This window comes from Labrus bergylta, chromosome 15 (assembly GCF_963930695.1).
Source record: "Labrus bergylta chromosome 15, fLabBer1.1, whole genome shotgun sequence".
Classification (NCBI taxonomy): domain Eukaryota; kingdom Metazoa; phylum Chordata; class Actinopteri; order Labriformes; family Labridae; genus Labrus; species Labrus bergylta.
This window is the reverse complement of record NC_089209.1, coordinates 3,679,738-3,705,869: the sequence shown is the minus strand read 5'-3', so window position 1 is coordinate 3,705,869 and position 26,132 is coordinate 3,679,738. Positions and strand designations below refer to the sequence as shown.

Sequence of the window (26,132 nt, the reverse complement as noted above, 5' to 3'; positions counted from 1 at the left end):
AACATGAAAAGCAGGCAACTACCTGAGGCCGCAGGTCAGTAGGGGGCCCCCGAGGGCTGACAAACCTCAGCAGGGGCTTAGAATGTGTCTGCAATGACAGTAGGAAACCCCCCCGTTTAGCCCTGCTAAACATTGCATGCATTATTCCTGTGAAAACCTTAGTTTGTCAATGAGTTACGATTAAATACAGTGTAAATGACTGAATCTGCTACTCTAGCCCTAATTCTGGAGGAGAGACACTTAAGGCCTGGCACACACTAAAGATTTTTTAAAATCTTAAAAACGTCGGGACCTCACACCGACCCTGGAAATCCTACTTTGATCTGATTCTGGTGGACGCCAGGAAGCCGCTGCATTGAAAATGTGAGAGAGGCAACACATGAACACAAATCATGACAGAGACGACCAACTTACTAACAGATTCATTCACCAACAACTATCACAACGTGTCATCTCACGCTGTCAAAACGACTTAAGACTAAACAAACATGACGGTCAAGCTAAATGTTAGCTAGCTCTTAGCTGGTACATCCATTATGGTAGACATTTAGGTCCTTGTCAGTTGGATTCAATCAATCAATCAATTTTTATTTGTATAGCGTCAACTCATAACAAGTGTTATCTCGAGACACGAGACAAAAAGCAAGTAAAATACCTTACGCTTTGTCTGTTAACATTACAAAAGAGCAGGTAAAAAGACCTTACTCATTGTTATGTTACAAAGATCCGGCCTATCCATCATGAGCACTTTAGCAAAGCAGCAAAAGTTACAGTGGTAAGAAAAAACTGTCTTATTAATTGTTCTGGCAGGCCGTCAACCAACGATCTCGAGGAGCCTAAGAGAGCTCAAGAGCTCCCAGGAAAGTAGGTGGTTAGTGACTGAGATTTACAGATAGATACATGCAGTAATATGATGTACTGTATATGCACAGAGAGAGAGAGAGATAGCAGCATAACTAAGAGCTGGTCTACACCAGCACCAGCCCTAACTATAAGATTTATCAAAAAGGAAAGTTTTAAGTCTATTCTTAAAAATACAGACTGTGTCTGCCTCCCGGACCCCGGCTGGAAGGCGGTTCCAGAGGAGAGGAGCCCGATAACTGAAGGCTTTACCTCCCATAGTACACTTAGAGACTGTAGGTACCACCAGCAGGCCTGCACTCCGGGACTGTAATGTTCTCGAGGGACAGTACGGCACTAGTAGCTCCTTAAGATAAGATGGTGCCTGGCCATTTAGAGCTTTGTAAGTGAGAAGAAGGATCTTGAATTCTATTCTAGACTGTATAGGGAGCCAGTGCAGAGAAGCCAGGACAGGAGTGATGTGGTCCCTTTTCCTGGTTCTGGTCAGTACACGAGCTGCAGCGTTCTGGACCAGTTGAAGAGGATTGTGGTTTTACACATTGTTACATTGTTGAATTTATGACAATCATAACTTTATGCTTCACGTTGTCATGGTAATGTTTGTTGAGCTTCCTGCTTCAGTCAGCTTGCTTCCTGATTGGCTATTGTTCCACTCCACGTGACAATTCACAGAGTCCGTCCTCGTTGTTCTCCCCACACAACAGGATTTCTGAACACATTTAATATTTACGATTCCAGTTCTGGGCACCCCCAATCGTCTTCTGAGCAGATCGGGGAGGTAAAAATCACTCCTAACACACCGTAGGAGAATCTGGCTAGATAATCAAGCCTTTGCTGACTTTGGTTGGAAGGGGGGAACCGAACCCAAAGTCACTTTGGTCTGGTTTATCCTGAAGTGTGTACCCTGCTTAACATAACTTCTGCTAGATTGAAATAATGGCGTTTGTTCTATGACGTCCAACATTAGCTAACTTAGCTAGCAGAGCGGCCTGGTGTGTCTTTATTGTAAATGTATCTGTTGTGGGATGAATAAAGGTTTATCTTGTCTTTTAAAACATTAAATAAAATATATAACATTATTACATATCAAGGATGAACACATTTTTGCCCGGACTCCAGAATCTGCAGCCGTTTTGGTTGTATTAAAAATGTCTTAATGGTATTTATTCCCGCCCTTTATTGGACAACCAGTTGTGAAGACTTAAATCAAACGGGATGTAAATCTGTCTGAACAGTAGGGGAAAGAAAAACACATGCCAGAGCAAAGAAAAATAAAAGCCTGCAGATTAATTCTCAGGCTAAAAGGTATTTAAATGTCATCATGTTGCCTGTTTATGCTTCTCCATCTCAGACAGCTGAGAGTGTCCTCCATTTAAAAAATGCCAGTTTAGTCACAATTATCCGTGCATTAGTGAAATGGAGTCCTGAAATGTTGGAACCAGTAAAAGCTTTGAAAGTGGATCAGCCAGATTGATGATTCAGAGCCGAGATTCTGAGGAGGGCTTTTCCCTTTTTTAGCTCAACGAGATTCTGCAGTTACCGATAAGCCAAAAACCAAATGGACCCATAATGCATCAGAACAATGCACAGCTGTGTTCTCCCCTCGTGTCTGTCATATCTCACTTTCTCTGAAGACGGTTCTCATCTAAAAGCGTCATCGTCGCTCTCTCTTTCCATTAGCCCGTCTCGTCCCAATCTTCTCCTCTTGGTAACAGCAGGACGCCAATCAATGCTGATAATGGCCCTGTCCATGCCCCTCTCTCTCTCTCTGTCTCTCACACACACACACACACACACACACACACACACACACACACACACAGAAATACGAGGGAATCGATGGTGATAGTCGGGCCGACAAAAAGACATTTTAATTATAGATGAAGCTGTCGTCATACCATAAAAAATACGGCTATAAGATGGACTTTCCTCGATCCAGACGCTCTCACACACACACACACACACACACACACACACACATTTGGCCACATACACACACACACACACCCACACAGATGTGATGATGGGATTGCCGTGGCAGCAACTCCTTGGCCTGCCTGACTGCCTTATCGAGAACACACAACCACTCAAGCTAACACACGAGTACTCGCTTCAAACACTGACACTGAGAATAACAATATTTAAATTAATTACAATATTTATTGTTCAAACATCAAAATGACTGTCACGTGTTTGAGTATTAAAACGACCTCATGAATACGTAAAGAGTCACGTTACAGACATTTTGATATTCAGACTTTACAGAAAAATTGTAGAATCTGGATTTTCAGCATGGGAAGTGTTCTGGTTTCTGTTTGTATTACATTTTTAGTGCGAGCTGTATTGACCAATAACACATCAGCAGGAAAAACAGCCAACAAACAGGCGAGATGTTATCGACACTGAGCACACAAATTAAAGAGCCCATATTCTGCCTTTTTTGGGGTTCGTATATTTAATCTATGTACCTACTTTTGTACGTTCACAATAGATAAAGTCTGAAAAAAGTGTCTGTTTTCATGAACTGCTCCTCCTTGCTCCCTCTCCGCTCTGAGTCCGTCAGCTACACTCTGTTGAGCCCACACTGTTAGACCCCACGTGGGCCAAGTCTGCTCTGATTGGTCTGCTGATCCGCTCTGTCGTTATTGGTCAGTTGCTCAGCATGGTTCTCGGAAATATCCCGCCTCTTTTACCATATTTGGAATGCAGCCACTGGCTCCGTCCGAGGGTAGCATAAACATTAGCACCTTAGCACTACTGTGCTACAGCAGGCTACGGAATATCGTGGGCGTGCTACAGAAGTTAACGGGCGTGCAACATGAGCTGCTGGGCTTGCCACAACGAGCCAATGGGCTTAGATCAGTTATCTCAAACTGACAATGACGTCGGACTGACAAATTTTTATCGAGGGGGGCTAGAACCGAGCGTTACATGCAGCTAATGCTACAGCTAACAGGAGGACGTAGGAGAAGCCGCGTTTCCGCAGACTTTGAATTTTTGCACATAGATGTTCCTAAACATGCACAGGACACTTGGAAAACACACTAAAGAGCATATAAAACCAGGAAAAGCAGAATATGGGACCTTTAAAGCGTTAAGATTCCCTGACAACCTGAAATGCATCAGAAATAATCGCTCCAACCTCCATTCAACAAACAAACATTTTCAAAGTTGTTTTCTTCTCCTCTTCAGAACAGGCTCGACTTCTTACTTTTTACAAATCTAAATAAGAAAATGGGGAAAAAATGTCAGGCTAAAGTGCGCCAAAGTGAAGCCTCTGTGTAACTTATTATTTATGTTTGAACTGAGACTCACGAGAAACAAATGAACAGAAGTTACTCTACAATTCACTTAGCAGACTCTTTTATCCAAAGCGACGTACATCAGAGAGTAAGAACAACACAAGCAAGGATCTAGAAAAAAGAGAACAATGTCAGTAAGAGCAAACGATCAGCTTTGAGTCTGATTGGACACACAGGTGCTGACAGGAAGTGACCAGAGGCAAAACACAACATTGAGGGCAGTTCTTGAGAGCTCTAATCAGTATAGAAACCATCTTATAAGTCATCGTTATCAAACAAAAACCATCGTCATTACCATCATCATCATCATCAATAATATGGAGACCATCATCATTAAGTTAGTAGGTATTCATGAAAGAGCTGGGTCTTTAGCTTTTTCTTAAAGGTGCAGAGGGACTCTGCAGATACAATGGAGTTTGGGGGATGTAATAGAACCAAAAGATGTTAGTTCATGGTTTAGACTTAGATAACATCATTCATGGCACAGATACAGGAAGTCTTGGAGCTATGCTAGGACAATAAATTAATATCATAAATCAAAAATACATGTTGTTATTTGAAAGGCTGCGGGGTGTTTACAGTGTTGTCTTTAGAGTACTGTGTATATGTTGTGATTTTTTTCCTGCAGGTTTTGATTGGAGTCTCCATTTCAAGTGGGAGCAGCTTTCACCTGAAGAGAGAGCCCTCCGAACCGACCCGACCCAGCCAATCAAGTAACCCGCTGACACACACACACACACTCACACTCACACTCATAACTACACACAATCATCCAGCCTAACAGCAATGCAAACATATTAACACAACAAGAAACAGAGGGTGTAACTACTCTGACCTGGAGGCTCATTGAGAGAGTGCAGAGAAGCAGAACGACTCAGAGGAGGGAGGTTAAAGAAGGAAGGGGATAGGATGTAACGCAGGAGTGAGCGACAAGAGTTCAGGAGATAAACGCTAATACCTCTGTCAATAAACAGGACTATTGTGAGACGAAGGAAACCGACAGAATCAGTTTTTCAATTCATAAAAAAGTTCAGTGAATAAAAACATCTCTGAGAAGTTGTCTGAAAAGTTTGACGTCGGTGTTTAACCCCGATCTTCACTTCCCCGTTTCCACGCTCGAGTGGAGAGTTTTAATTGCTGCTAAATGTGGTCTGAGTGTTTCTCTGTGTGTGTGTGTGTATGTGTGTGATCTAGACTGTGTAGACAATCCATTTTCAGCAGTCTCTAGGAGGAGGATTTATTTCTGTCTGTATTCCTGTAAATGATTTTCATTAGATCTTCATATTCAAACATTCATCACACTTTTGTTTACAACTTATTTCAGCTGTCAAAATGGCCGACCTGTGCTAAAGTTTTGTTCTAGGCTGGGGACGGAGTCCATGGGGGGAGACACCGGGGGGAGGGGAGGGGATTTTTTTTTTTTTTTTTACCAGAATCCCACTGTGACATCACAAAGAGAGCACATTTGAAACGGAGCATTTTTCTCTGTTGTAAGACTCATGCAGACCACAAACAAAGGACTGGGGATGGGCAATTGGCCTAGTGGTTGATGTGAGTGCCCCGTGTGCATTGGTTATAATCCTCCAGACAGGTGGCCTGGGTTCGAGTCCTTTACCGCATGTTGATCCCCTCCCTCTCTCTCTCTCTCTCCCCGGTTTCTGACTCTGTCCTATCTCCATCGTTAATGCATGAAAAGACAAAACAGTAAATACTGGAGTGATTGCTGCTAAATGTGGGCGGATCGTTACAGAGACCAAAAGTTGGACGGTGTTTGTTTGACCGTGTTTGATTCTGCAGCGTATTGCTCGCCCGGGGCTGCAGTGAAAGTTTACACAAAAAAATCAAATCATCAATGCCCCGACAAATCGTTTGCTTGAGAGACATGAACAGACATCCAAAAGGGGAGAGCAGAGGAGCCTCAGCCTCTCTCACACACACACACACACACACACACACACACACACACACACACACACACACGCTGAGTTATAAATAATAATCTCTGGCGCTGTTCCTCCTTCATAAGTTAGATCGGTGGCAAGAGCCCAGATTTACTGCTGAGCCAACTCGTGAATGTCTGACTTGGTGCATGTTTTTTTTAGTGGAGGCAGAGTGTTAAACACTTACAGATGGACGGGTGGTGGTGTGTGTGTGTGTGTGTGTGTGTGTATGTGTGTGTGTGTGTGCGCGCGTGCGTGTGTGTGTATTCTGGACAGACATGCAGTTATGGGCTGGTTTGTTATGACGGTCTGTGTCGACTTGTGTGTCAGCAGCGTGCTTCTTCTGTCTGAGCATCATCAACCTGCGGAGGCCGGCCTGAGTCAGCCTGCTCCTCTGGGAACACACATTTTATAACTATACTTGTGAGGACATAACACATAAAACCAACTTTAACCTTCACAGCAAGAAATGCAACTACAGCTGTCAAATAAAAGTGTTTTTAAGTCGAGTCGTTTTAATCAAGACAAATCTTTTCAGTTTTTAATTTCAGAATCAAATAAACTTTATTAATCCCTGAGGGGGGGATTCGTCGTTCCAGTTTCTCTTTCAGAATATGAGCATGAAGAAAAAAAGACAACTAAAGAGAAGAAGAAATGTGAATTATGTACTGTCTGCAAGTGTATCATCATTGCATCATTAATTCCTGTACGCACACAGAACTGATCCACAGTAAGGATGGCTCTAAAGTTTACCAAACAAGTCTCAAAATGACCCTTCAGTGTTCTTCACTGAACTATCATTGGAGGTCTAATCGCCCCAAAAGAAACCTGACCCCTTGATTGAAAATACTTTAAAGTCTTTATATCTGAAAATAACTCTGTGAGTCATGACTGTCTACAATGGGTGTAACACCCGAGTCCCACTGTCTGTGATGTTTTCAGAGTTTTCAGAGTCCTATCTTCAGTTTGTTTACATCGCCAGGACGGCCGGCTGACTCCTCCCCTCACGTATAAAAGTTGTTTAATTGAGGGACTAGAGAAAAGAAGAATAACATACTGTACTCACTGCTTAACTGTGTTTCTAGATCACGCTCATTTCAGGTAAATTTACATGCAGTGTGAAGATACCAGCATAATAAAGATCGCTAGCATTAGCATGCTAACACAACAATGCAGCGCGAGTTGTTTTGGTTTCATGCTGGTGCTCAAGGGCGACATCTGCTGGATCAAAAAAATCACATATAAAGCCTTTAACAGTAAAGAAGGAAGTACTGCTTTAATAATCAGAGCTTCTTCAACTCTCTCTAAAGCTAGAGCAACTTGATGTAGACCCAACTTCTGAGTCGTGCAACTCATTTTGAAGTCAGGCCAGGTCGTGTGTCGTTAGTCGTGCAGCGTACACTGACGCACAACGCCTTGATCACGGACCAATCAGCTGTTCCTCCTGACTGGTCGGGTTATTCTCTGGCTTGTTTCATATTTTGGTCGAACGACTGAACGCAACACAAGTTCTGGCCTTCTCATTCGTCACTCTGTCCTGATCATGATTCAGTGGGCTTCTGTTTGTGTGTGAGTGTGTGTGAGTGTGTGTGAGTGTGTGTGAGTGTGTTTGAGTGTGTGTATGGCAACAAACAAACAAGATTTTGTACTGTAAGAAACCTATGCTACACAACAAATCTTTAACTTTAAGATTTGATACTTTATCGGGGAAATTCAAACACAAATGTGGTGAGAAAGAGACAGGAAAACAGTGAAGTTAATATATTAAGAACTGAACAGGAAACCTCCCACACACATCAGTCCTCGTTTGACCGCCCCCCCCTCTCTCTCTTTCTCTCTGATGCTGACAGAACTCCCATCATCGCAGGCGGGCTCTTCGTGATTGACAGGTCCTGGTTCAATCACCTCGGTAAATACGACACAGCCATGGACATCTGGGGCGGAGAAAACTTTGGTGAGTCATTTTGCTGTTGGTTCTCTCAGACTGTCTGAAAGTGTTTGTATTCATCAGAGAGGAGTCGTTTGTTTCATTGCATTTGAACCAGTGAGGATTCAGGAGTCTGTGGGGGCCCTGGGAAAAAAACATTTACAGTGAACCCTCCAACCTTTATCTTATAAATAATGGTGACCATTATCAGCATTTGGAGGCGGGGCTTGATCGTGCTCTTTAGCTGGTTATGATCCTTCATTTTTATTTGGTGACTTTGACAGATTTTGTTTTTTTCAGGGATAATGTATTCAACACTCAGCAGAGCATTGAGAGTGACTGTTGTCATATGGGGCCCTCTAAGGGGGGTTCCTACTGTCATTGCAGAATGTGCACATTTTAAGCCACTGCTATGGTGTATAGCAGGCTTATTCCACTGGCGGCCAAGCGGCCAAAAAAACAACAACAAATAAACAGAGGGGAGAAACGTTTTGAATGACCACAGTACAGTTTTAAAAACAGCACAGCGCTCCCGTTAAATAGAACATCTTTGGTCCTGCACTCGCAGCCAATCGCAAGCTTGTGTTGTTGATGGAAAAAACTGCATTCTCGTAGTGTACTGCTGTGGAGGCGGGCTTGCTTGTCTGGCCCCCAGGTCCTTAGCTTTCTGAAAATGTGGCCCCCTGAACTATAGAGTTGAATAACCCTGGTGTGTAGTTTGTCCTTACTGACCTGGGGTCCTAAGCTTTGCTAAGCTAAGCCTGATGACGAGCTCCGCCTTCCTTACATCATAACGCTGTTTCAGAAACAGAAAGAATTTAATCAAGAATTTAGAGGTTCAAAACATAATTCAGTGGATCCTCTCAGACAGGATCCAAAGAAAGAACTCAAAAAACACGAGTCACATGAAGGCGTTTTGAAGCTGCTGAGAGGAACATTAAGGTCGTTTAATTTCAGCTGAATGAAGGTGATCCTTTCATTCAGTTAAAAAAAAGTCTGACATCCATCCTGAGGAAACATCTGGCTCCCCTGCTGCTACCTGCCTGCAGGAATATCGTGTGTGTGTGTGTGTGTGTGTGCTCTCACTAAACACAGTGTCTGACTCAGTTAGCTGATTGCTGTACTACTTCTTTCCTCAGATCAATGAGAGACTGGGTTAGCCCATTTTCCCATCTCACACGCGCGCGCACACACGCACACACACACACACACACACACACACACACACACACACACACACACACTCTCATTTGCCGTCTGTCAGGTTTGCGTCAGTCTCGCAGGCTCCGTGTCAGTTATCTCAGCATCTCACCCCGTCACTCCTGCTCTCTCCTTTTTGTTCTCTGGTGTTTCATCTTCACCTCATCAGAGCCGGTCCACGCTCTTCCTTTTTCACTCCCCTCGCTCCCCTCTCTCTCCTCCTCTCCCATTCTCACTCTTCCTCGCTAACGCCGAGACACTTTGTAAAAAGTTTTCAACATCTCGATCATTTGGGGAAACTCGTACTTGGAGCTCGCAGACAGACAGAGACTCTGACAGTTAACGCTAGAAGAACAGAGAGCGAGCTCGGAGTAACACACACACACACACACACACACACACACACACACACACACACACACACACACACACACACACACACACACACACACACACACACACACACACACACACACACACACACACCGAATCAGACAATAGGTTCTGAGTCCATCGGGGGAATCATCAAATATTCAGAGAGTTTTGGCCCACTTAGAGAGAAAACTAACGAGGAGACAGAAGGAAACAGACATGAGCTTCTCATAAATAACAAACCTGGAACACAGAGACAGCAGGTACAGTCTGCTCCTTCTTTATCAATCTTTGAATATAATATAAAGACTTTGATGTGTGCTAAGTCTATGAGATGTAACTTTGAGATACAACAATTTGTAATAAGTATTAACAAGATGTATGTGAATGCCTTTTTCTTTCTATTTATTTTTTATTATATACATATATATATATCTCATTTTTATTTTTTTTCTCTCTTGTTTGTTTTTGTTTTCATTTTTTCTGTCTTGCTTTGAAATTTGTGAATTTGTGGTGTGTGTTACAATCAAAAAAGACAATCAAAAAAAAGCATAATCAAAAAAAAAAGAATATAATGACTTTGTGGGGCATCTCAAAGAAATCACATTGGAGGGCTCGACATCACAACTGGACTCATGATTGACACTGAATTTACTCAAGGCCAGCTGATAGCACGTTCCTCTGTCTTGATCCGGCTGGTTTATAATTGTTTTTTTAAATGTTAAAAGAGGGGCGCTGCTCGCTCTGTTAGCGTGGCTAGGTATCCCAGGATGCTTTGAGCAGCAGGTCGGACAGTTATAATGCACAATGAATTTTGTCAAACTTTGATTTACATCTCAGAAATGACCAAAAGCTGCAAAATAATCTGTTTTTGAACGAGGTTTTCTAATCGTTCTAAACATTTATTTTCACTCAGATGCTTCATAAAACATTACATTTTGATATCACTTCTGAATTTGTAATATTTAAACTCAGGTGTCCAGGGGCTTTAATGTCAACCCCTGCATTGAAACTCAGGCAGCTGAGGGGTTACATCTGTTGTTGACGTGATGTCAGGGTTGTGTTATGTCGAGATGTTTGTCATTTTTAGGACAAAGGACCAGAAATATATACAGTATCAGGGGGAAGAAAAAAAACAATGTTCCCTCTCACTTGTCAGCTTTATAAAAGAAATGTGATTTTGTGAGACGTTGCGGTGAAAAGGAACATCAGAAATGTTCTGTGTTTTTTTGTTTGTTTGTGGGAAGCTGTTTTCTCAGCTTGAAATGATTTTGGCAGCAAAAAAACATTTAGTTGGTAGAGAGCTGTCTGCTGTATGGAAGCTAAACATCCATATGCATTACATTAACTCTGCAGGGGGGGAGGTGGGGAATAACATTTTTAGTATTCCGCAAGGGGAAATTCAGGTTTTAGACTCCGTTATTGAGAGGGTTTAAGTGCCTCTGCAACACTTGGAAAATGACCTGGCACCTCTCTATCAACCAAACCGAGCTACTGCCGCATCTGTTCTTTGTTCTTTTGGGGAAACTTTGCATCTTGCTGTCTTGTCCAGGAATCCCAATGAACTGCACTGTTGTGTCTCAATGGGAGTAATCCTGGTATAATGGTTTGTAATATGTGTGTGTTGTGTGTTGTGTGTGTATGCAGAGATCTCGTTCCGGGTGTGGCAGTGCGGAGGCAGTCTGGAGATCCTGCCCTGCAGCAGAGTGGGTCACGTCTTCAGGAAGAAACATCCGTACATCTTCCCCGAGGGCAACGCCAACACATACATCAAGTGAGTCATTTGAGAAGGTTTTTAAAAAAAATTGTTTTCAATGTCAGAATTCAGATTTGATACCAAAGGGGCTGAATCTAAAAACCTGATTCAGATCCCAGTCGACCCTCAGGAGAAGTCAGAACTCCAGCAGTGCGTTTAGTACACATGACACATTTAGCAGCTTGGTTTGATTTGAGGCGTTCCTCAGGGTCATTTGTGGTCTTCATGCAGGAAGTGCTGCTCGAGCTTTGGCCTCTTCTGACTCGTTGTTGCCAAACATCTAAAAAAATATTAACTCATTTCAAAGCAACTTTTTCAAACAATTTTTTTGCGACTCTAATGTTTCTCTTTCGACATCCTCTTGGTTGTTCTTAAGATCTGTCCTTAAAGTGTGTCCGAGCTCGGACCGGTATTTAAGGAAGTTCACACACTTAATGATTTTTTAAAAAGTAATTCAAGTTTATATATCGTTGTTAACAGCAATAACATCAACAGCTGTTCTTGAGAGTTCTAGTCAGCATCAAAACATCCTAAATATCAATAACATTAAGTGTGTAGGTTCATGAAAGAGCTGAGTCTTTAGCTTTTACTTAAAGGAGCAAAGGGTCTCTGGGTGGGGTCAGGTAGTTCATTCCACCACCAGGGGGCGACAGAGGAGAAGAGTTTAGCTAGAGACGCCTCCCATTGGCAGAGTGTAGCGGGCATTTGGTACTTTGTTTCTGTTTTTAATTCAGCTAAGGTGGCTACACATGAAACATTTTAAAGTCAGGGTCGGTCATTTCCTCCAGATCCACTTTTTCAGATTTTGGTTGAAGTTGTCTTTAGGCCCTGACAGAAATTAAAAACTTGTGTTCTATGAAAAAAAGGAACAAAGAAAATCTGTCATCTGTATCAGTTTGTAAGTCTGTAAAAACTTCAACCAATGTCTCCCACGAGGTACCAATCTGATGAACCAATTAGACGCCTCCCTGTCTCCCTGCTCGCTCTCTACCTCAATGCGTGCACTAGCTCACACTCAGGATGGGCTGAGGTCCGCTTCTGGACCAATGGCGCTTGTGTATGTAAGTTAGGGGCGTGGCTTATGAGGGAGCGCAGACGGAGCACTGAGGGAATGCTACTTTCAAAATCTTGCTAGTTTTCGAAAATCACCAACTCTGCCTTTAATGAAAGCACACAACAAAAGTTTAAAGGTGAATATTTGGTAGAGAATGTTTTATAAATATGTGTAAAAACTCTGACATTAAGAGGGAACTGGTAGATGTTTTTCTGTCATGGATTATGTCGGCCTTTATTTGCTCTGTCGTTCAATCTCTGCTCCTTTATTGCGCTATGACGAGAGTCTCTATGTAAGCTGGAGTATATAATTATTATGTCTCTGGGTTCTCTTTTTTAAGTACACACATTTTAGACAAACAAGCTCTATTCACGACTCAAATGAACTCTTGTACTTTTCCATCTGAACAAATTACTTCTCGTCTGTCAGAAAATCATTCAGTGCTCACGTAAACACGCCAACCTTTCAAACTAAAAGTCCCACTAACCCTGCTGCAGACCGACTCGCTGTGTGACAGACATTACACCGGAGGGAAACAGACGATTGCAGCGTCGGCACTCTGAGCTTGTGTGTCGCAGCCGCTGAACACTGTTCACATCATTGTTAAAGTGGATTTACAGCTGCCTGGGAGCCTTTGAGCTGCCACTACAATATTATCCTATTAGCATAAGCTGTATTCTGTTCTCGGCCCCTTTTAGTTCAAACAGCAAGATGTTTACAGGCAGTCCAATAATCCATTAACAGCTACTAATGTGCTCAGCCTGCATGTGAATGGATGTGGTATAAATAGATTAATCAGGCCCACAATGAGGACGCTGGTTCCATTCACATTGGAAAATATTCTTTTACACTTTTAATATTCACACATTGTGTATTCATTATGGTGTCATAAAGAATAAGAGGGAACACAGAGAGGCAGTGCTTGTTTATTTGATACATTTGAGGTCACATAAAAATTAAAAGTTTAATTTAATAGTGAAAACTTGACGACTCAAATTGTCCTGTAGTTGGTCACCATTCACTAAAACACTGATATCACCACCTCTCACTCTGATTCCTCACACTGTAGCATCCCTCTGAAAGAGAGTTGGACTCTTGAACTGATGATTTTATGGTTAATCTTAAAGCACAAAAAACACAAAACCACATAAACAACCCAAACTAAAGTGAGACCCCGATGCCTCTTTGTCACCGTTCCTGTTTGCTGTTTACATTTCCTCTGTCATTTTTCTATCCATGAAACGTTTGTTTTTTCTCTTTGTCTTCAGAACCTTCATTAAACCCTGAAGTTCCTTTTTCAAAATAAAGGCTAGTCTTTATCCAAACAGGAAGCGAAGTAAGCCATAACTTGAAACAGTACAAAATAAAAGCATAACAAACTTACCTTCTCAGTCTTAACTGGGTTACTTAAATTCATTCTACTTAACTTACCCCTAAGTTCCACTCGATGCGTTTTAACTCGTCCTCTGTTTCACTTCAGTCAATCATTGTGTGTCCCTCCACGGGTGCCGCTGAGCTACATCTCAGCTCCGTCAGACCGGAGCCCCATGCCGGAGCATGGTGCATCAATTTGCTACAGAGAAGATCAAGCGGGACAGGAAGTCAGACACAGAAACAACATTAGAGCATCATGGGCGGGGCTAGTGCTGGGAGAAGAGAGCCTATGTACGAGGTTTCAACAGTCTATGTAGAGGCTTTATTAGGGAACTAAAATGTGATTTACAAAACATAAAAATACTTCTATCAGATCTGCTGTCCAATCACTGCCCTGGAACACAAGAGACACACACAAGACGACAGCGGTGACCTCAGGCAGGGAGCCACAACAACTTTACACAATCACACAAGAATTAGACTCCCCGTTCATGTGGGTCACGGACATAAATAATGTTGATTTTATTGTGTTTTTGTAAGGTGAAATAATCTCATCATCCTCATGTGTAGACGACCTTGTTTTCAGTAGTATTTCCTGTTCAAAGAAAATGTTTGGTTTGTATACCCACGAGTCTCACTAATCCCAATAAACCCGGAGGAGGAAAGAAAAACAACAAAACACTGCATATTGTCAGGAGGGGGGGAAACATTGTGAACGACAAACTGAAGCAGACTCAAGATAAAGAGAGTTCATGGGAAACTAAATTGCAGCAGTTCATCACAAAACAACTCCTGGGATGCTCCGAACGCCTCCGACTGGAGATTTATCCGACGGATTATTCCTTTTAACCGATCGGTAAATCACGAGCTGCAGCATGTGAGCGGGGCTTTTAACACTGCTGCTGGGGTTTGAAAGTTTTGGTTCCCTTTGAGGAAAGGTCTGACAAGTTTGCTAAACATATTGTTAAGTGTCAACCAGCTCATCCAAACCGTCGCTCAGAACCTTTTTTTTCGATTAGGCTGTTTTGTTGCTCATTTTCGCTATCCCCTATTGGCCGTTACCGAGGCAACAGCTGTTTCTGAGCAGAAGATGATAGGCTTTTATTCGCGTCACAATGGCCTGATGTTTGTGATCAGCGCAGATCTCCACAAACAAAGCGGCCGTTGTCTGCTCGCGTGTCGCTCCACTGGCTAATTAGCTGGAGGCTCGATGCCGCCGGCCTGCTTCATGAATGCCAAATAAGAAAAAAAAAGAGAGAGATGCTAATAATTAGATTACAGAAATGATGCTGTTTCCTCCCTTACCCATGGCGGCCTGCTGCTGTGACCTTGTGTGTGTGTATATCGTGTGTGTGTGTGTGATTTTTAATTGTGAGCCTTTGTGCGACTCGTATTTATGTTTATACGCCCACAAGCATCTCATATCCTCCTCGTCTTCCCCTTTCATTAAACTGCCAGAGCCCGTGTGTGTCGTGTCTGTAATGAAGGGTTTCTGTCATTTCACTGCGATAGTTCACAGCTCAGAGAATCACCGCTAATAGCTCGTTACTACAGAGAGAGAGAGAGAGAGAGGGAGAGAGAGAGGGAACGAGTAAACGGGGAAGAGAGACGGAGAAATTTGCTTTTCTGAATAAAGCTCACACTCAGTTAAGCACACGACTGAACTGTATGTACAGCAACAGAGAGAGGACTTACACCAATCTTATATAATAATTATAATAACTTTATAAGCAAAGGTCTAAAAGTGATTTTCAAAAAACAAGCACATAACCAGCCAGAAATATGAAGCATTTTCTTTTGCATTGATTAAAATCTGATGATTTAAGAGAATTATTGTTTCATGAAGTAAAATCTGAAATGTTGGGGCGGACAGATGTGCAGGAACTGGAATGGCTGTTTAAGTTTGATGTGTTTAAACTTTCTAATTTTGTTTCAAAAGTTTGGAAAAGAAGACAGGACATTCTGTTTTATTAGTTTGACTTCTTGCTTTTTCTTTTTGTTTCTTGAGAATGAATATAGTTTACATCGTGCACTCTGATCCGGGAACGTTTTTAATTTATGGTGTCATGTAAGCCCATGCAGGCTGGGCATATGGATGGATGTATGACACAATAATAAAATAAAAAAATAAAAAAAAGTTTAAAGGCAGGGTTGGTAGTTTTCTCCAGATCCACTTTTTCAGATTTTGGTTGAAATTGTCTTTAGGTCCTGACAGAAATTAATAACTCATGTTCTCTGAAAAAGGAACAAAGAAAATCCATCATCTGTATCAGCTTTAAGTCTGTAAAAACTTTGACCAATGTCTGCCACGAGGTACCAATCTGATGAACCAATCAGACGCCTCCCTGTCTCCCTGCTCGTTCCCTGCCACATGCGTGCTCTAGCCCACACTCAAAGCATGGGCTGAGGTCCGCTTCTGGAGCAACGGGGCTCGTGTATGTAAGTGAGGGGGCGTGGCTTTTGAGGGAACGCAGATGGAGCACTGAGGGAATGCTACTTTCAAAATCATGCTAGTTTTAGAAAATAACCAACCCTGCTTTTCAAACAAGAGGAGGAAAAAGGATTAAAATGATAACATAATGACATCACATAAATCCAGTCTATAAAGGTGAGTTTATCTGTCTCTCTCTCTGTGAGGTGAGGAAGGACAATGTGTGTTGCTATGACTGCAGCCACTCAGAGATCCAGGAGGAAGTCTGCTCTGGGTGTGAAAAACAGAGTCTGAATGCATTTTTGATTCAATGTGTTTTGGATCAGCCAGAGCCCACCTGGAGATGATTTATGTTTCTGCAGAAACAGAGCCGATGTGTTTAAAGGCAGCAGGTGAACGCAGGGGGGGGGGAGCTGCTGATGTCTGTTTTTAACTCCCTCTTCCTGCAGCCTCACACTGCTCTAACAGCATACTGAAGCCTCAAATCACATCCACACACTCACATTTTGAGAGTGCATTATTGGCTCAGGAAGGGGAAGTAGGGCTTGTTGCCTCGGGCTGTTATGAGCAGGGGTGGAGACCTGCTGGGGATGTTGTTGGGGGGGCGGAGTTTCAGACCAGGTTTAAAGGCTTTCTATGTGATTTTTCACACTTAAATATAATATAAATCAAGTCTATCCTCTGAAAATAACTCTGTGAGTCATGACTGTCTACAATGGGTGTAACACCCGAGTCCCACTGTCTGTGATGTTTTCAGAGTTTTCAGAGTCCTATCTTCACTTTGTTTACATCGCCCGGACGGCCGGCTGACTCCTCCCCTCGTGTATAAAAGTTGTTTAATTGAGGGACTAGAGAAAAGAAGAATAACATACTGTACTCACTGCTTAACTGTGTTTCTAGATCACGCTCATTTCAGGTAAATTTACATGCAGTGTGAAGATACCAGCATAATAAAGATCGCTAGCATTAGCATGCTAACACAACAATGCAGCGCCAGTTGTTTTGGTTTCATGCTGGTGCTCAAGGGCGACATCTGCTGGATCAAAAAATCACATATAAAGCCTTTAACATAAAGCAAATGTAAAAGGAGGATGTGAAGTAAATTAACATGTCATGTGTTTACAGGAACACGCGTCGAACAGCTGAGGTGTGGATGGACGACTTCCGCCTTTTTTACTACTCCGCTCGTCCTGCGGCGAGGGGAAAATCCTACGGCGAGTAAGTACACACAGAATGACACATGCTTGGTATTTACAGACAGCTCCCAGACAACGGATATGCCACCCACATCTGCAGTCTCCTCAGCCTCTGTTGTCTTTATTTACGTCTGTTCCTCCAGCTGGAAACGCTGAGCCGAGCGATCTGAGATGTGTAGATAGGATTAGGAACGGTAACGTCGTCTTCTTTTGTCACGGCCGAAAACAGACACAGAAAACTGTCAACAGGGATTTAAAAATCCAATCTCAACATTTCTGTTGTGTTCGCCCCATGTTGACTGTTTATCCACTCGTAATTCATCAATAAGAAGGTTCAACTTTTGACAGGTGTGTCGACCCTTAACGGGAGGTGAGTCCCCACAATGTGGGTAAAACAAGACTTCAGTAAACACGCCAGGAGCGGATGTCAAAGCCCCTCGCTGTGTTTGAATGTCAGTGTTAATCTGTCAGACCACACTGACATTTTTACATCACACACCTCCATTATTCGTCCTGATTGTATCTTCTCGCTTTCTGATAGACTGTTCATTTGGCTTCTGTTTTCTCTTTATCTGACCGTCTGCCTCTTGTGTGTTTGTGTGTTTGTGTGTTTGTGTGTTTGTGTCACCAGTGTCCGTGGCAGAGTGGAACTCCGCAAGAAGCTCAAGTGCAAATCCTTTAAGTGGTACCTGGACAACGTCTACCCAGAGCTCAAGTAAGAGTCTGCATCGGTGTTTAGGAGAAGTCGTTACAGATGCATACAGGCTAATTAAAACACACTCCTTACACAACAGACAATTACACACAAACGCACACATACACACACACACACGCATGCACACACACACTAAAAATCAGAGGGTGTCTTTGAGAGAGAGAGAGAGAGAGAGAGAAGAGAAGCAACACAAAGAAGAGTTAATGACACTGCTTGCATATCAGTGGTTGTGTGTGTGTGTGTGTGTGTGTGTGTGTGTGTGTGTGTGTGTGTGTGTGTGTGTGTGTGTGTGTGTGTGTGTGTGTGTGTGTGTGTGTGTGTGTGTGTGTGTGTGGAGTCAGAGGGATACTGCACTGACTTAATATTACGGTTAAAGACATCACAAGTAAATGTGGTATTACTTTTTTGTATTTTTAAAATGACCAGAAACACAAGGTCCCACTTGTGAAGTATATAACGATAGTCCCCTACTAGTATGGTAAACGTGTATGTGTGTGTGTGTGTGTGTGTGTGTGTGTGTGTGTGTGTGTTTTAAGAATACCACCACATCAGCAACATTTTTTTTAAACCTCACATGTTGATGCAAAATCTCATTAGGATGTAACAATACAACAGAAGCATAGCAGAGTATCGTCATGGTTACAAGGATAACCTTCAGGAGCTAACGTAGCTAATGTGCGTTTAAGTAATAAAAATAAACAGCTTTTTTACAAAACACTGCACACCTGTGTGACACTTTGTGTAGTCTGAATAATCTGTCTATATTTATGTGCATGAACCTGGAACCGCTAACACACACACACACACACACGCGTGCACACGTAGCCCATCTAAGTGTTGTTCTGAAAACATCTGCTCAGATTGGCTAAGCTCCCAGGGGCCTTGGTTTCTGACTTCACTATATAAACACACACAACACACACACACACTCACCTGTAAACACACAATAACACTTTATGACATGGAAAGCCCTGATGGTGATGTATCGTATAGATACACACATTTTCATCTTAAATGCATAAAAATAAGAAATGACAAATACCTTTAAGACGTGTATACACTCTCATATTAACATTTCCTCCATCTTCCACATACTTTACACACACACACTCACGTACACACACTTAAATACCCATTTATCCACTGTAGGCCTGTGTTAATCCCCCAGAATGGAATTAACGAGCTTGCTCTCAAGGGGGGCGGACAGACCTGACCCTTAGAACGCAGAATAACCTTTAACGGGTTATTAAAACAGAGAGAGAGCGAGAGAGAGATAGCAGATTAAATTAACGCTACAGGGCTTAAGCCCGGGTTTATAGCGCGGCCGAGAATTGAACAGGAACGACTGGAGAAAAGTTTATCAAAGAGGGAGATTGGGGATGGAAACTTTCTGGAGTAATGAGTTTAGAGAACGGTGGCCTCAAGCGGTTTGTGTTTAAGGTGCAGCGCGGCATTTAAAAAAAAAAAACAGATAAATCACTGTCAGAGTCACGGCGATATCTTGATGCAGTTAATGAGACTGTTGTGGAGATGATTGGGGTCTTCTGTCTCATCTCGTGGAGGCTGTTAGTTTATCTGAAACATGTAGAAGATATATCCTTTTTCTTCAACGTTAGGTAAAGGTGGCTTTTGAGATTTAGAGGGTCAGACTGAGAAAAGTAAAAAATGTACCTTTTCTCACTGAGCTCGATGATTGCAGTAATAATCTCTCCGGTATAATGAACCCCCTCATTGTATGAACTTACATGTTTTCTCGCTCAGGGTCCCGGACGACTCTGACTCTCAGTCCGGGGTGATCAAACAGCGGCAGAACTGTCTGGAGTCTCGCAGGGTGGAGGGCCAGGAGCAGCCCGTCCTCACGCTGGCCCCCTGCATAGGAACAGAGGGGGTCCCAGCCATCAACCAGGTGGGTCAAACAAGAACCACAATGACTTCAGAGATTATGTTAAGAGGCTAGAATAAAAACAACCATTACAAAATCTAGTTGAAAATGATCTAAAACACACCTAGAGACTGGGAGAAAGGTTTTCTCCTCACAGAATGATTTTTAATAAGAATGAAATTATACTCAATTTGAAGCAAGCCGTGGTGTAATGATTGTCTTTTCTCACATGCAATACACGCTTGGATTTGTCCTGACCGAGCTGCATGCAAGAACACAAACCAAATTAGTTAAAGCAGACTTTTAATGGACTCTATCCTGCAAGCTTCATTGTACAAAATCAACCAATCAGCTGATGTGTGAGGTCATTTTTTTCAAGCATTTGTAGCAAGCGAGTACCGCCTCCAAACTGATAGTTCGTGCACTGTATAGGTAACGTACTAATGAACGTCCTCTCAGCGTCAAACACCTCAGCAATCACATATTTCTGGTACGAGCGAAGTTGAATGAGCTAGGGGCTGTATATAGAATTTAACGGTAATATACTGTAAATATATGTTCATACTTTATACAGATATTCTATTTGTTTACATCACATTAAAAAAAAAGTTTCACAGTACAGTTTTACATGTTGTTTTGCTGCTGCTGGCTGGCTGGCAACGAGCCGCAATGCATTATGGGGGCGGTTGAGTATGACTCATGAGCTCCCGTATCACGCTATAAGATTATCGCCCATCTAGTAAACATCGCTGCATTTCTTGCATAGCAAAAAGTTTCAAATTATGAATAGTGGCTTTACAAAACATTTCACAGGGAGAGAAATATAGATTAAGTTACATAAAACAGGGCGCCGGATAGCCCCTAGGGTTTCTGCACGTGCCTCATGTATGGAGGCTATAGTCTTCATTGTTGGGCCGTGGGTTCAAATCCGACGTCGGCCCTTTGCTGCATGTCATCCCCCCCACTCTCTTAACCCAACACTTCCTGTCTCTCTTGAGCTGTCCTATCCCATAAAGGCCAAAAGGCCCCCAAATGACAAAAAGTAATGAGTCATGTACATAAACATTCAGAATTCAGTGAATTTACATCAAGAAATGTGCACTGCAGTCTATAGAGGACCCCTCTTTCAAAGGTAGATAGTGGTCTACATGCGCCCCCCCCAACCCCCCCCAGCAAATTAACGTGTTTTTAATTATTTTTACTTTAAATTACTGGAGACTGTTGTCCTCACATGCTCAGTAAAGTGATAGTTCTGTTGATGTGCGTGTGTGTGTGCGTGCGTGCGTGCGTGTGTGTGTGTGTGTCTGCAGTCTTTTCTTCTCTGAGCTGTAATTAATACCCGTAGGATTCTCATTATTCTGTGTTATGAGTGAGTGTGAAGGCTGTGATCGCTCTAACAAGCCGACTCGCAGAGAGCAAACATGTTAGCAGCTGAAACGCCTGCGGGGCTGGAGAGGCCGGCCTCTGACTGAAGGGTTGCCGGTTCAAATCCCTGAAGTCACAGGCAAAAAGCTTTGAGCTGTGTGTGTGTGTGTGAGGCCCTGGAGGCCTCCTCTAATCCCTGTTTGTTCATGTTCGGAGTTCTGGTTTGAACCCAGCCGCTCCCAGGTGGGAATGTTTTTTTAACATAAAGAATTAAATTCATTTTCTCTTCTGTCAGTTTCTCCCTTGAAGAGTAAAAAAAACAAAAAAAAAACAGTGTTTCCCCCGTGGTGTTTGCAAATTTCCATGACAAATCTAATTAAAAGAAGCAATCCACATTAAAGGAAATTATTTATTTTCTCTACATCCCCAGTGTCTTCTACTTTTGGCCATCACTCCCCGTGGGAACCAAAGAAACTGGTCTTGAGGGGGGGGGGGTGTGGTGGACCCAGTCACTTAAAGCCTTGTGGTCCTAGAAACTGACTCTCCATTTGTGACTCTTTAAGTCATTATCTAAAAAGATCCAACAACATGAATCCAGCATAATCACAACGTTTAGCAAAGATACAGCGGCACAAAAAAGTATTTTTAAGGGGCAGAAACCTCGAGCAGAACCAGACTCATCTACAGAAACTGTGCTGGGCCTGGAAAATGGGATTTTGGGAGATGGCAACCTTGGGTTTCTAAAAATGAAGCAAAAACCAGAGAAACCTCCCAAGTTCTATTATTTAAAAAATAGAAATAAAACGGTTTACAGCCGGAATATCTCATTTCTTTATTGGTAAAATAAATAAGGCAACGCCTGCGAGTTAGTTCAAGGCAGACAACTTGAGCTGCACAGATTTTACACTGACAGGCGCCGTTCTTATGATCTCCAATCACACACATCCTCTCGATTGAGCGGACTATTTAAGGTACAAGATGTCCGGTCTCTCCGTCTACTTGTCGTCTTGTACCATTGCTGCATTGGCTCATTGCAGCCATTTGCAAAAAAAGACTTAAGACCCGCCTCAGCTGCACCTCCTTTCTGTTTCTAGACTGATTTGAAATGTAGGTGATTCAAAGCTTGATCCAAAGGCAGCTTGACTGGTTGAAAATCTTTCTTTTCACTTTCTAATGGACGGAGCGTGAAATTTAAGCCTCAAGTTTAGAACTGAAGAAGTCTTCAAGATCTTCAACCAGTCCAGTCGCCTTTGGATCAAGATTTTGAATTTACCATGACCTGGATGACTGAGAACCTACACAGACATCAAGGTGAAGTCAGCATTTCCAATATGGCAACCGCCATCGATTGGCTTCCTACTGCCACTTCAGAAACCAACGAGAGATGTCACTGAGGTTACGTCCATGTTTCATACAGTCTTTGGATGGCACCAACGATCATTTCTTTTAAGTTAAGTTCATATTTACCAAGGTGCATCGTTTTAAAACACGAGAATCTTACAAATATGTTCTCCTGTTAGAGGAAGGCAGGACACAAAATACGACACTCAATCTCAGAGGGATTGAACACCATGGACTTCTTAAAAAACGTCTGGGGCAGCCACGGATGTGACGTTTTTGGGTTTTGCGGGCGTCGGCATTTTGTTTTGTGTCACCACTTTTATCAACACAGCGTGGAGCGAGAGGAAAAGGTCATCTAGAGGTATTTAGGCAGATGTAGGACAAGAAGTACAGAAATAGTTCATTAAAACCAAAAATATAAAAACGTTAAAAGATGCATAAATCACTTTAAATCTTCTCAAAGGATGTTTTGATGTTATTGAGATATTTCTTGAAGCTACATCAGACTCTGAGAGGAGAACATTTCTAATTGATCTGGAACTACAGAATGTGCTTTCAGTGTCTCGGTGACAAAGAGAGGATTTCTTTAAAGCCTGCATTCACAGAGAGAGAGAGAGAGAGAGAGGAGAGAGATCAATAGCAGAAGCAGAGAGACCAATTTGAAAACCCACAGCAGCAGAAAAAAAAAAAAGACCAGAGCGCTCGTAACGTCAGTCATCTCGGATTCAGATGTATTCCACTGTTTCCATTACAGCGAAGTTTCACATAATTGAACGGTGACGGCTTGCAGAGCAGACATATAAGACGAAGGAGCGGGAGAGTGACGGGCGTGAAATGCAACCCACTGAGCCACAAAAACATCTTTCTGAGCACAATTTGGCCCAAATGTAATGAGCGCACAAGCATGAAGTTGTGTTTGTGTTGCTCCCACTATCGCCTGTGAGCGTGAACACGAGGCGGCCTCTGTCGACTTTCTCCGAGAAATAAATGCTGACATCCGCATCTTTGCAGACACAGTCGCAGGTGTCGTGGGGGTTTTTTTTGGAGCCAAAGGACACTTTGTTTTTAACCTCTATCTGTCCAGGGAACCGTTCTGCTGAGCTCGCAGGCTGCTTCAGCGCCGAGCTGCTTCAATGTTTAACCACTGAGCATGTTCACCTGCGATCCTTTAACCAGTGCTGAGGAGGAGAGCTTTGGAAAACCTGCAAATTACATCACACTGGAAGAAGAACCGGAAACACTGCAGAGCTACAGAGAGAACAAAAACAAATATTGATAAATGAATATTGAAAGTGAGAAAAAGATGCCAGGTTTAATTTGTTAAAACATGTCATTGAGTCAGACATCTGCCTTTCACAAATTAAAGTCCCTATGCTGAGTTTGCTCCATGCAAAAAAGTTTAGCCTCCAAACTGCAGTGCAAGCATTTATTTAAGAATATCAATATAACATTCTCATGACTGTTGCATTGCCTGTGCATGCAGTCACAGCATTTAGGATGAAAGAAAAGGGAGGGGCTGCTTAAAGAAGGTTCAGTTATAGTATGAAATGATTGTTATGATAAGAAGAAGAAGAAGAAGAAGAAGAAGGAGAAGTCATTGCTTTCTTTGTAGACAGTTGTTGTGATCATGCTAAGAAATCTGCTTCCAACACAGCACAGTTTTTACAAATATCAAAATGAGATGATGAGCTTTAGACGACTTCCTCATCCAACACATCTGCACGTCCAGGTGTTCTCATCAAAGAGGATCCAAGTATCGGATGACTAATTTTTTTAATAGAACCAAACAAGAAACAGTCCTACATACAGATTAACAGACATCAGTCACATTCCTCCCTCTCTTCATTCAGTCTGTGGTTTGATGAAGAGTTCTATCAGAGTTGTGTTTTCTGCTCTCAGATGAGATGAGGAAAGATAAGATTAGAAGAAGATAAGACCGTTTAAAGCCGCTGGGAAATTAAAGCAGCACACGAGGAGAGACGGATAAAAGAGAGAGAAAAACATTCACAGGATTGAGACGAGAAGAAGGCGGGGCTTAGAAATAGTAATTATGACTTTATTTATATTTACCTTTTCATGCAAAGATGCTACCCAAAGCGCATGACACACAGGTGGCATGTCCAGCGGGGAGGTCAGGGTTAGCATGACCCCCCTTTAAATCTGATTGGCCCACCAAACTCCTAAACCATGATTGGCTATTTGTCCTGTCAGAGGCGGGACTTATGTTCTAATGAAGTATCCGGACTGTGTCGTATCAGGCTAGTAGCTAGCAGTTCTCTTTGCATGTTAATGAAGCATTTCTTGTTTTGTTCGTACTCTAAATTAAAAATCAAATATTTGCACATCTGTTTCATGAGACATCGTCGTCGGAAAGGAAGGAGTGTATAAATAAAGAGCTTGCAAACTCTTGCACAACGTCGACCCAGCAATGTACAAACAATGTTTCAGTCACTTTGCCAATAAATGTGTTTTTGAAAGTGAGACAGTGTGCAGGAGTTTTTAAAAGTACTTTAAATTGTGCATCTTCTTTTTGAGTCCTTAAAGAGTTCAGCTAAGAAGATTGACATGTTGCCATTCTGTTGTGTAATTTTAAAGTAGATATGATTAAAGAGATGGAAAGGGTTAATAAATTAAATTATTTCTGGTGTGTGCCAGACGCAAACTTGATGCCACCCCTGCAACAACTGGGCCACCCCAGTCCAAAAGTCTTGACACCGCCCCTGCTGACATGACAAGATCAGATAGAGAAAAACACACTTACCATAAAACCATATTAAAATATCTAAAACTAAATAAAATGAAACAAAAAATAGAAATAAATACGAGTGGAAATACAAACTAACAAGCGAAACAACCAAAGAAGTTTGATAAAATCATATTAGATATCATCATAGATCAAGGTTCACTCATTTTAAAGGAAGAATGTGCAACATGTTAAACATAAATATATCATCAATCAAGTCTGTCCTGTGTAAATGTGTCTCTGAGTCATGACTGTCTACAATGAGGGAGAAGCTCGAGTCCCGCTGGCTGTGTTGTTGTCAGAGCCGTGTTTACATGGACGGGACGGCCGGCTCCTCCCCTTGTGTATAAAAGCTGTTTTAGTCAAGAACTAGAGAAGATTAAAATGTCAAAATTGGCTCGCAGTTGAAGAGCAGAAGTTGTGATCACAGATAACAAATCAGAAACACATCAGGCTCTGTCCGATGGTCTCATGTTTTTAGAGCGAGTCAAAGACTTCAAGCGAGATGAGATCTGCTTCGATCAGCTTCAAATCACTCTGAGGAAAAGTTCCCTGCAGAGGGGGCCGCATTATTACACGCTCTTTTCCCGAGCTCAGTGCAGACATGAGGGACAGACAGTTTAAAAAAAGTTTGTATTTTATGAAGCCTTAAAAATAATTCTTGTGGGATTGG

At 42.4% G+C, this 26,132-nt stretch overlaps 1 protein-coding gene across 1 annotated transcript in view; it reads left to right on the top strand.

Annotated features, from left to right (window-relative positions):
- Positions 1-26,132, top strand: part of galnt14 (UDP-N-acetyl-alpha-D-galactosamine:polypeptide N-acetylgalactosaminyltransferase 14 (GalNAc-T14)) — a 190,050-nt gene that overhangs the window by 147,078 nt on the left and 16,840 nt on the right. The window contains exons 8-13 of the mRNA XM_065964098.1: positions 4,792-4,876; positions 7,954-8,057; positions 11,250-11,376; positions 17,343-17,435; positions 18,045-18,128; positions 19,890-20,072. Of these exons, the coding sequence (XP_065820170.1) occupies positions 4,792-4,876; positions 7,954-8,057; positions 11,250-11,376; positions 17,343-17,435; positions 18,045-18,128; positions 19,890-20,072 (676 nt within the window). The remainder of the gene's footprint in view (positions 1-4,791; positions 4,877-7,953; positions 8,058-11,249; positions 11,377-17,342; positions 17,436-18,044; positions 18,129-19,889; positions 20,073-26,132) is intronic.